The 11,998-nt window shown below is 44.6% G+C and overlaps 1 protein-coding gene across 2 annotated transcripts; it reads left to right on the top strand.

The window, feature by feature from the left end:
• On the top strand, nucleotides 1,608–11,995 carry F2 (coagulation factor II, thrombin). 2 transcript variants are annotated; one of them, XM_021401395.1, is made up of 14 exons: nucleotides 1,608–3,215; nucleotides 4,135–4,298; nucleotides 5,663–5,687; nucleotides 5,847–5,897; nucleotides 6,358–6,463; nucleotides 6,543–6,673; nucleotides 7,065–7,361; nucleotides 7,730–7,840; nucleotides 8,108–8,234; nucleotides 8,721–8,888; nucleotides 9,214–9,387; nucleotides 9,548–9,726; nucleotides 11,239–11,309; nucleotides 11,711–11,995. In XM_021401395.1, exons 1-14 carry the CDS (start codon nucleotides 3,137–3,139, stop codon nucleotides 11,849–11,851), a joined length of 1,824 nt encoding a protein of 607 aa, XP_021257070.1. In that variant the 5' UTR covers nucleotides 1,608–3,136; the 3' UTR covers nucleotides 11,852–11,995. The 2 variants fall into 2 exon arrangements, with proteins under 2 accessions (XP_021257070.1, XP_021257071.1); XM_021401396.1 differs by having other exon boundaries at nucleotides 4,119–4,298.

The raw sequence follows: 11,998 nt of genomic DNA, 5'->3' as shown, positions 1-11,998 counted from the left end.
TTCTGAAGTAATTGGAGAGAATAGCTAGGAGCAGTTATGAGGTGGCCATGTGAGAAACACTGTTGTATAAATGATTCACCTAATGCTTGATCTGAGTATGTAGGTGCAGGCCTGTGCTATGCTGCACATTATGGGCTAAGCCTGAGGAGCCCGTAGGTGGCTCCACCTGGGCACCTCATGATGATGCCACCACATCCCTGTCTTCATCTTAGAAGCAGCATGTTCTCATGTGAACATCCTTTTGTTTGACAATAAAAATGATTAATAGAGTTCTTTACTTTTAAGGAAATCCTATCAAAACCCTAAAGACCATGATGCTGGTGAACCTCAGCATGGATGGGATCTGTGCAGCATGCCATGGCTTGACTGGACATCTGATTAATGCTGTACAACTTGGGGTTCACAACATCTGTACAGATGTAAGATTGTCTCTTACTATCCCCTTTCTCACATTATCTCCAATAAATTGTATTTTAATTAATACATTATGGAGTCTGAGTGCCTTTCTTACTGGGATTCATAGTGAACACCTGTACTACATTTTGTGTAGTCAGCAAGATCCCAGTGAGAAATGCCTGACTGGAAGGATAAGTGAGGAAAAGAATAGATTCCTGCCTCGTCCCATATTCAGGCACGGGAAACAGTGACATGGTGTTTGGCCCAGGTGACTTTTCTGATGATCTGGGAGAATGAGGAGTTATTTGGAAGTCCCACTCCAGCTGAAATACTAAGTTTTCTCCTAAAGGAAGGGGCGAGAAAAGTTCAGTGAGAATTCATTGTATTTGCTTGTTAACAGATGTGCTTGAAAAGAGTGTTGGAATGTTTTGATCTGATGCAAGAGATAAAATGGACCATTATTCTCCTGTATGAATATAGAAATATGGAAGATACAGAAAGAACAAGTGTGGGTATCCCAGCAGCAAGAAATAGAGGTGAACGAGCATGCTGCTTGCTGCTGTGCCGTGTAGGCTGCTGTGCTCTGTAGGCAGCATGTTGTCCATAAGCAGCAGGTACAGGACAAAACCTGGGATCCCAGAAACAGGGCAATTAATTATGACCAAAGAGAAGGGACCTCCTGGACAACCTCATCATATGACACTAGTGTGAGCTGATGACCAAGGAGAATTGTAAATCATGGCTGAAACTGGCAAAAAATACCAGCGTCTGAAGGGAACTAAGATTATCGAATGCTATCCACCTTTGCCTTCTAATGTTATCTCCAACAAATGACTTTTTAATCAATACCTTATGAACTCTGGATGTCTTTCTCACTGGGATCCACAATGAACACTTGCACAGGCACGTGTGTATCCATCACTCATCACTTCAACCAGGGGTGTGGGTGATACATCCATATGGGCTTGCTCAGTAATGCTCTGGTGAAAGCAGCTCTAATGTCACTTGTCGCAGCTGCATGTGAAACCAAACCCAAATTATCAAACAGAGAGTAAAGAAACTATCCATGCTGTTATCCTCTAATATTTTTTCAGCTGAGCAAGTCCCTCTGGTTGCCAGCTGAGCTTACAGAAATGCGTGGCTGTTTTTGCCTCCTCACACAGTGAAGAGCAGTAGTGACTGCTGTGTGGGACAGCAGAGACTTTGATTTCACCACTTCCCAGACCCTCGTTGGTGCACTGCTGCCTTCTTCCCATCCCAGCATCAGTGCAGGCCCTGCCTGTGTGCTTCTAAATGTTGTATCCCTTCTGCTAAGTAACACAGGGTGTTTCTAGGGTTGTGGCTAATCTTGTGCACACGCACCCAGGTCAATCTGGCTTTTCCCAAAGGTGCCTCTCCAAAATCCAGGTGTGGTGGGTGAGAGTAGGGATACTCCTGTTAGATGAGGGCGGGAGCCTCTGCAACTGCTCTTTGTACCAGTGGCCACGGAGTCATTCCTGAGCCACCCTAATGCTAATATTTGCACTCCTTCTATGGAGATAAACATTACAGTTGTATCTGCTGCACGGAGGCACAGCACAAAACATGCTCTCTGCTGGGAGAAATTATTTTTGTGCCCTGTGGCAGCTTCTGAGTCTACTCCAACCCTGGCCTGTTTTCTGCTGTTTTCTCACCATTCAAACTTTCTGCATGTAGGAATCATTACAGCACTCCCAGCTCTGCTAGTTCAGCTCTTAACTTGCTCGTTAGCTGATGTTGTGACACCCGTATCACTCCTGCCTTCCTGTTCCCGCAAACCCTTGTTTTTCTGCCTGTTTCTGGCATGCTTACTGCTTGCTGCTTGCTTGGCAGAGTTTCTGTTTCCTTCTGGATGTACTTTTAATAAGTTCCACTGGCGTGGGAAGAAAAGGATGAGACCAGAATTCAAACTGCTTCACCCTCCTCCACCCCACTGGGAATTACGTTGCTGCGGGAAGTATACACTGAGAATGGCATTGCTGACCTAACTGGGAGGAAATTTTGAATTCCACAGAGGCTGCAGCTGGCACCCCTTCTGCTACTTGGCATCGGGGAGGGAGATGGAGGAAACTCAAATTTTGTGTTCTGGTGCCGAAATATCGGACTGAGCCTGCTGATAACTGTGGGGAGAGAAGACAACTGGACTGTAAGGGGAAAAGAGATGGGGCTTGCAACTAAAAACAGGAGGACTGGGAATGGCTAAGGTCTCAAAGTCTTGCTACGTGTGAGGCTGCTAGAGTACAGCATCCAAGAAGATCTTACAGCAGGGAACCAAGCCAGCACAATGGGGAGGCAGCAGTCATGCCAAGAGCTGCGGGGGAGCAGGGTGACACAGGGAGCAGCAGTGAGCTGCTAGGGTTGGGGCAGCTGGCAGAGACCTCTCTGCTGGCCCAGGCTCTCCCTGTGCCCTGGGACAAGCTTATCCTCATAATCCTCATGCCACGTTATACACTGGGATGCTAATTTCAGTCCGGAGCGTGGCAGGATGTCAAAAGACATTCTGTTTGATTTCCACTAATTAAGTATGAAAATGAAGATGCCCCAAAGGGAGGGAAAGATGCCAAGAGAGAAGGGATAAGAGGAGCCTCAGTCCTGCTGTCCCTGACACACCGTGACCTCTGAAGTCCTGTTTCTTCATTCTGGTTTAATATTAACCCAGCAGGGCTGTGACTCCACTTATTCTGCTCCCTTTGCATTTCCTCTGCAGCCAGGGCTGTACAGCATGGCACACAGCAAAACCACCATGCTGCAGGGCCTGCTCCTTTTCAGCCTTCTGCACCTCACCTTGAGCCATGACGGAGGTAAGAACACAGGGAGACGGGCAGTACTAGTGGGTGATTAAGGAAGGAGGATGGGTTTAATTTTTTCCAGTGGTAAAGCCTGTGGAAGGTTCTCCAGATAATGCAGAAGGAGACTCTAAAGGCCTGTAGCTGGGAGCGAAAGGGTGCACAGAGCAGAGTGAGCATATTGCTTCCCTGCCCAGGAGGATGCAGCAGCACCCAGCAGCTGGCAGGGAAAGCTGCTGACAACAGCTCAGTGGATTTCACCGGTCACCTGGCTGATGGTGAAGGGGAATATGGCTCAGAACAAGACCCTGTGTAGCACAGCCATGGGTCTTGTTCGTTCCTTAGCTGACCCCGGTGGCTGCAACTCTGCACTGCCTCTTCAGCTCTCCCTTATCTAAAGTTTAGGTCATATACAGCGTGCAGCCTTCCTGCTTACTGTTCCTTTTCTTTTACTAGAGCCTCTAGTAAAACTTCATCTACTTGTTCTTAATATGAGTTCAGGTCCTTTCTGACCCACTGTGGGGCAAGACTTGTTTACAGGTCTCAGATCAAGGCCTGTAAGCATGGAGATGGAATTTAGCTATGCCTATTGCAGTAGTCTGAAACTGGCAAGGCAGAAGTTCAGTGGATGGCCAACAGCAGTAGCAAGCTCCAAGCAAATTAGCAGGGCAGCTTTGCCAAGGGTAGCAGAAGATACTTGTCACTTCTGTGACCTGAACGAGGCCAATCCTGACAGATGAGTTATAGTGAGACTGCTCTGATCGTCAGCTGTGGACCTTACAGGTCCTCGACAAGGCTTCCCTTCTCTGTACGGTGAATTGGGGAGGCTGGGCTGCGGGAGCATTAACACCAGCTGAGTGAAAACTTCAAGAGGAGACACAGGGACCCTCCCACCGTGAGCATCCCTTTGATTGGCAGTGTTCTGACTCGGTAGTTTTCCTGGAAAAGGGGCAGGCACTGTCACTGCTCAAGCGCCCACGACGTGCCAACAAGGGATTTCTGGAAGAGATGATGAAAGGAAATCTGGAGCGAGAGTGCCTGGAGGAGACATGCAATTACGAGGAGGCCTTTGAAGCCCTTGAATCCACTGTTGACACGGTACGTCATAGGCCACATTGGTGTCCTGCAGTGAGACCTGTGGGTCACACACAGCCAGGGGCTGGGGTCTTAACACACAATTTTGTGATACAAAGGCAAAGCTGTTGTGTCTGTCACCCAGGGAGAGACTAAATATCCTTATGGAAATCCCCTCCCAGAGCAACTCCTGGAAATGCACATCAAATCTCAAATTCTTTTTCCTCCATCTCTATTTCAAGTGTGAAGAGAAATAAAAGAGAGCCTTCCCTCAACCACTAGACAAGAATTTCATCTTCATCTAGTTCAATATCGTGCTACACACATTTGAATGGCCAGTCCCAGACACTCAAAGAACAGCTGACTTAGCAAACAAATTTTGAGTGCAGATGCCTCAAGCCCCTTTGAGCTGAAACTCTGGCACAGTTTGCCCATTTTCTGGCTTCCAGACTCACTCACTCAGCTGTTTGTTTTTTTTTTCTCCATCCTGTTGTAAAAAACTCCTAGCCCCAAGGCCAGTATCAGTGATAATTCCACACCTGAGCATAAAATAATAAACATTGCCAGTCAGGAATTTAAGCCAAAACGACACAAGCTCTAAAAGCAACCACTCTCAGGCTGCACAGGAGAGATGCAGATGCGAAGAATGGAGCAATACCTGCATATGACCTCTAGAAGTTCCAGGTTTAATTCTTCGGACTTCTGTGCTGCAGTACTTCCTCGGCAGGTTGGTGAGGAAGAACTGCTGTGAACACCTCTGGTGTTTTTTTTAGAAGTGATTGTAGTCCCCTCTGTTAGCCTCATTAATTGCAAATCCACAGCAAGCGGCCAGAGTCTCTCCTGGAGATGATCAGTTACTTGATTAATAGCCAAACAAGGAGAGCAAATGTTTCTGCACAGTAACCAATTTTCTGTGTTTGCATCTCCACATTTGTTAGAAGTAATAAAAACCATTGGTGCATCCTGCCTGTTCTAGTTCAATATAGAGAAGACAAAGACAAGGACAGATTAATGATCAAAATGACCTTCAGAGGATGGTGCAGAAACCTGCAGACATTAGGTTAATTTGTCACAGGAACTTTGCTGTATTATGGTACTGTGTTTTGCTAGCATGGGACATAAAGCAAAGTAAAGCAAAATACTTGCCTATCAGAGAAGAGCTGAAAAAAGACTGGAATCCTGAGTCTGATGAGCAGGACTGTGGTTTTATATCAGACTTTCTGCTTTGTTTGTATTAAATGCTGGGGATCTAACAGAGCTAGTTTAGTTTGCTCTATTTGCCGTGCTGAGGCATTCTACTTGTTTGAATTGCAGCAGCCAAGGTCTGATGTACTGCATCTCTACTCCTCAATGTTTATGGTGTTTTTTTTGTTTGTTTGTTTTTACAGGATGTATTTTGGGCAAAATATCGAGGTAGGTTGCTTCAATTTCCTCAGTAATCCATCCTGGAGAATTGGCTCTCTCTCCAGGAAAAAGCACTTGCGTTCTGTCCCTAGATGATAAACTGTTTCAAACCACGATGCTTATTTAGATTCTTTCATATAATGTGTTTCTTTCTTCTTATTTTGCAAGTATGTCAGGGCACGAAAATGCCTAGGAAAGCTCTGGATGCTTGTCTAGAAGGTAAGAAATTCATGTAGACCTTAAGCTCCCAGATATGCTGAGTGCCAGGAGTTCGCTTCCTGCAGATTTTGAAAGGAAAACAAAATAATCTAAAGTTGGCAAGGTCATCGAAATAGAAAGAAAAATAGCATGAGGGGAGTTTTAAATTCCTTTCTTCCTCTTTATTTCCCCACTATCTGTTTTACAAACTGCCTAACTCCCCCATTGAAATGGCATAGGGTAGATATCCTTTTCCCCGTGACAAAGTAACGCGGCCTTGACTCTAGCTCCAGGTTAGACTGGCCTCTCAGAACTGCTCTGTCCTGTGGCTTACAGCCAAAGTGAAGCACAGAGCTTCAGGGAGAGCTCCCTCTGATGAGGCAGAGCAAGTTTAAGTGATGTGCTCTTCCCCTCTTATAAAGAGAATGCCTATGCATCCACTTCCACCCACCCAGGCTCACTTGTTTTGGGATTTTGACAGGTAACTGCGCTGTTGATCTGGGCCAGAGCTATCGGGGAACAATTAACTACACCAAATCAGGGATTGAATGTCAAGTGTGGACAAGCAAATATCCACATATACCTAAGTAAGTTCATCTCTTGCTTTCCCATAAAGAGCTCTCCAGGGTGTCTGTCATTCCGAGCTTAACCACGTTTTTCTCACAGATTTAATGCCTCCATTTATCCCGAGCTCACTGAGAACTACTGCAGGAACCCAGATGACAACTCAGGAGGTCCATGGTGCTACACACGAGACCCAACAGTGGAACGGGAAGAGTGCCCCATTCCCGTGTGTGGTATGTCTCAGCACTATGTCCCAGCTCTTCAGCAGCAAGGAACTTAGCATTAAGACTGACACTAAGAAAGGGGAAAGAATTAGCGAGGAGGGTTCTTATATGATAGAGGACACTTAGAATAGAGAACCTGTGTATTAAAGAGTAAAAGGGGATGGGAAGGAAATGTCACTGAATTGCCCATACATTCCCACACCAGAAATAACATCTGACACTGCAAACTTTGTTGAGGGTCACCACTCACATGGTAGCATACATAGCAGAAGCTCTCAAATATAAATGGATGCCCCGTGGAACTCTGAGCTTTAATAAACTGGCTCTAGTACTATTTGCTAACAGCAGTATTTTTTTAGGGCAAAGCTAAGGATTAAATCACAACTTTCTGCTTTTCCAGGTCAAGAAAGGACAACAGTTGAGTTCACTCCACGGGTCACACCATCTACCACAGAGCAGCCTTGTGAATCAGAGAAAGGCATGCTTTATACAGGGACGCTTTCAGTCACTGTGTCTGGGGCTAGGTGCCTGCCATGGGCCTCAGAGAAGGCCAAAGCATTGCTCCAAGACAAAACCATTAACCCAGAGGTGAAGCTGCTGGAGAATTACTGTCGGAACCCTGATGCAGATGATGAGGGTGCCTGGTGTGTAATAGATGAACCACCATACTTCGAATACTGCAACCTGCACTACTGCGGTAAGAAGCCTGTATTGGTTTGAGTAGGCACACTCATCAGGGAATGGAAAAACAAACACAACAACAAATCATGACTAGACTGAAGGACCTGACATGGGAGCGGGAAGACGTATGAGTCACACATGTGAAAGTCCTAGTTGTCCAAATTGCACACGTACTAACGTACCATGCCTGTATATAGAGCCATTACCTCTCTCAGCTGTACTCTTCTCACTAAAGCCTCACATTGATGGACGATGAACATGAGAAGGAGCAATGGTTTTAAAACATCATTCCTATTGTGTGTGGAAATGAACATCTACGCCAACTTAAACATGGAAACTGCAGCAGGAGGCTTTTTACCACATTCATCTTTTTGTCTCTCTCAGACAGCTCGCTAGAGGATGAGAGCGAACAGTTGGAGAAAATATCAGGGCGTACTGTCTTTCAAGAGTTCAAAACTTTCTTTGATGAAAAAACTTTTGGTGAAGGTGAAGCAGGTGAGCAAAAAGTTAGTAGAAAATTTGCAGTTTCCTCCACCAGAGCACTCACTGTGCCCCTGAAATACCAGCTTACCAACTGCTGCCAAAAACAGGGGTGGGAGACACTTAAATTCCCTGAAGGTGCAGAAGTCAAACTCTAGTTACAATTATGGAGCTAACAAGCACTCTCTTCCTAGGCTCTTCCAACTTAGCATGCTGACTGCAGATAAGTTGTGCTGCTGTGAAGCAGGCACAGTAATGAAAACAGACTGCCTATTTTTTCAGACTGTGGCACTCGCCCTTTATTCGAAAAGAAACAGATAACAGACCAAAGTGAGAAGGAGCTGATGGAGTCCTACATGGGAGGCAGAGTTGTACACGGGAATGATGCAGAAGTTGGAAGTTCCCCCTGGTAAGCACTATCTCCCTTCTCCTCCCTTCCCGCTCTATTCTCTTCCCTTCCTGCTCCCTTCATACAGGGGGAAATAAGAAGGCTCTCTGCCAGTTAGCATGTAGTTGGTATCATTTCTAATCACAGATTCTCCAAGTGGTTGACAAGGCAGTCGTAGAATAGCTCAAAATAAACTTCTCTCCTCTCAAGCTAAGTATACAATCATCAGGGAAAGCAAGAGCACTGGTGTGGCTCACGGTTCCAGCTTTGCTAGAATGGACAGGATAAAAAGTCTTTGCAAGTGAAGAAAATAAGGCAAATTGCCTATTACATAAGTTACACGTCTCCAGGGTAGATATATTTTCAATAGAGCCATCTGTCTTTTTATCAATACAGCACAACGCGCTTCCATGCTTACTGCAAATTTTGCTCTCCTCGCATAACACCAAGACACACGCATCCAGTCAAGACTTCAGTCCTAAGCATTCATCTTTCCTTGTGTCTCAGGCAGGTGATGCTCTACAAAAAGAGTCCTCAAGAGCTGCTGTGTGGTGCCAGCCTCATCAGTAACAGCTGGGTCTTGACTGCTGCTCACTGCCTTCTTTATCCACCCTGGGAGAAGAACTTAACTACAAATGACATCTTGGTGCGGATTGGCAAGCATTTCAGGGCAAAGTAAGAGCCTAGACTAAACGAGAGTGAACTAGCTTTGCCCTTGAAGTAGTGAGATACAATGAGGTCGGGATAACAATCAGCATCCAAGGAAGTATACAGAAGTATGTAAACTAATGGCAAAGGCTTCCCAGTAGTGGGATTTAATGGAGCGTATTTGCTGTGCTTGCTGATCCCAAAGGTTGAAGTGAAAGGGAGAGCAGAACTCTAGAAAGTCTAAAGGTGCACTCCATTGTCAAGAGGGGACAAAGCACCTGAGAAAATCATCAGTCCCCACAGAGTCTCACTTGCTACTGTACAGAGAGTTCTTTATTTACAACTATTTCAGATATGAAAAGAATAAAGAGAAAATTGTTCTGTTGGATAAAATCATCATCCATCCCAAGTACAACTGGAAAGAGAACATGGACCGAGACATTGCACTCCTGCACCTGAAGCGACCTGTCATCTTCAGTGACTACATCCATCCTGTCTGCTTGCCTACCAAGGAGGTCGTGCAGAGGTGAGGTAGCTGCCCCCCCCAGTCCTAGAAATACAGACTACAACAACATCCTTTGGGTCTTCATGGAGGACAATAAGAAAGATGCCTGTCTAGGCTACTTGCAGTGAAGGAGCCTGGCAAGAAAAAGCAGTTACTATTATAACCCTGCTTCTTTCCATAGGCTGATGCTGTCAGGTTTCAAAGGGCGGGTAACTGGCTGGGGAAATCTGAAAGAAACGTGGGCCACTAGCCCAGAAAACCTCCCCAGCGTTCTGCAACAGCTCAATCTACCTATTGTAGACCAAAACACCTGCAAGGCATCCACCAGGGTTAAAGTCACTGACAATATGTTCTGTGCAGGTAAGTACACCTGGATACATAAGGTTAAACCTTGCCATTGAAGACATGGGGTCCAGGCTCCTGCTGCGACTCATGCTACAAAGCTACCTCCCAAAAAACTTGCAAATGCCCTCCTAAAGGAAAACTTTCCTATGACAGTAGCCCTTTCAGCTTTCAGACAACGTAAAGGCAGGAGAACTTAGGAATAAGGTTTTAACACCATGCTGTCAGGCTAAGTATCCTAATGGAACAATTCCACTAATTATCAGCAACAGCTGTGTGAGAACTGTGCTCATAAAACAATCTTCTCACTAGCATAAGAAGCAGTTCAGCAGCTTTCTACATTAAAGGCTGCAAACCACCTATTATAATAATACTCAGACAAACAACCCATTCGTTACTAACTTGCCTCAACTTTTTGAGCTGCTATTTAATCTTATGCCATAACTTCAATGGTAACAGACTCCCTCAGATTAATTACAGCACACATGGATAAAGTAATTCCTCATGTTCTGTTACATTTCCTGACCAATCAATTTGAAGAAATCTATACTCCTAAGTATAACCTTGATGTCACAGGCTATTTTATGGACCTCTTACAGCTCTGTCATTTCTCTTCCAAGCTGAGAAGCACTTATTTCATTTTTTCCTACTATAGAAGGCATTCTGCCCTTCTGATAATCTTCACTGCACCCTCTTGAATCTCCTCCAGCACTCTTTCTGAGGGAGAAGAGAAACAGCGTTCAAGATATAAACACACCAGGGATTTATATGCTAGCTTAATACTTTCTGCTATTGCTGTATTCCTAATTCCTGCAATCTAAATTCCTGCAGGCATATCAACGAACTATTGGCTGAGTTTGTGCTGCTTGCATCTAATAATATATTAAAATGCTTGAGTCAGGATAGAAGCCAATTTCATGGTAGAGTACACAAACAATACAGTGTTCCTTCTGTTTCTTTTTCTAAAAAAAAAAATCTTGAAAAATAGCTGGGATGCAGACATACAGCAGCAAAAAGGAATCTTGAGTGACAGGAAAAATGCATGTGTTCATCAGACATTACAGTGAAACCTCTGTCTTCTTTATAGCAAGTCCGCAGAATAAACAGCTAGCTGGACAAGGAAGAGCAGAGCCTGGAGAATGACATACAAGTAAAAATGAGGAGGTCATGTTTCTCTAGTCAATACAGTGAAAGAAAAGAGTACATGGAACTTGCACACACTGAAGTCTGTAAAACAAAGGCACAGCACTCAAGCTGTAGCTGCAAACAGCAGCTGACTAATAGCAATTCTGACGAAAAACAGTAACGAGAGCACAGAGGGTGGCAGAGTGCAGCAAAATCAGTAATGTTGCAAAGACAGAAGTAGCTGTTATATAAATATTAAATTTTAAAAAATTCATTTGTTTTTAAGTGCAGTGTTTGTAGAAGCAGTGAGCAATCTCATGGCTCTGAGACATGAAGCAATACTTCAAGGAAAACATGACCACCACTCTCCTATGGTCAAATGTCTAACTTTCCTCTTGCCTGTAGGTTACAGTCCTGAAGACTCGAAGAGAGGAGATGCTTGTGAAGGAGACAGTGGGGGGCCTTTTGTAATGAAGGTACGTTCAACAAGCTCAAACGTGCAGAGCTGGGTTTGTGTTATGCTGAAATTGCATAATCACTTGTATAAGCAGCAGAGTTGGAAACTGCTGAGTGGCTGAAGCAAAGCCATCTGAAGCATGAGCTGATCAATTAAGATGAATCCTGCAGTCATCTAGCTCGATTTCTGTACTAAACTCTCAGCAAATACAGAGATTAGCTGCAGAATTCCTAAGTGATGGCCAATTCCCACTTCGAGGTTTAAGAGTGAAGACAAAGCTATGCCAACAAGCTATGTTATCTAGTAGATACCTGTCTAAATTCCAAAGCAGTATCCATGACGTAAAAGGCTGGGGCGCAAACAAGGCCTAGATCTGAAGATCTCTTGTTCTTGTGCTAATTTCATTTTTCTTTGCTTTAGAACCCAGATGACAACCGTTGGTATCAAGTGGGAATAGTTTCATGGGGAGAAGGCTGTGACCGAGACGGCAAATATGGATTTTATACTCATGTATTCCGCCTGAAAAAATGGATGCGAAAAACCATTGAGAAACAAGGATAGAAGAGCTTCTCTTGCCTGTTATGTTTTGCTAGTGTTCCACTTCTTGAAAATGTACACATTGAAAAATCTTGAAGTAAGAGTTAAATCCCTACAGCCTGACAAAGGAAAGTGTTTTTCCTTGAAAATAAAAAGTTCTCAACCATCTTC

This window comes from Numida meleagris, chromosome 6 (genome assembly GCF_002078875.1).
Source record: "Numida meleagris isolate 19003 breed g44 Domestic line chromosome 6, NumMel1.0, whole genome shotgun sequence".
In the NCBI taxonomy this organism is placed as follows: Eukaryota; Metazoa; Chordata; class Aves; order Galliformes; family Numididae; genus Numida; species Numida meleagris.
The sequence above is the reverse complement of the archived record's forward strand: the minus strand, read 5'-3'. Positions and strand labels throughout refer to the sequence as shown.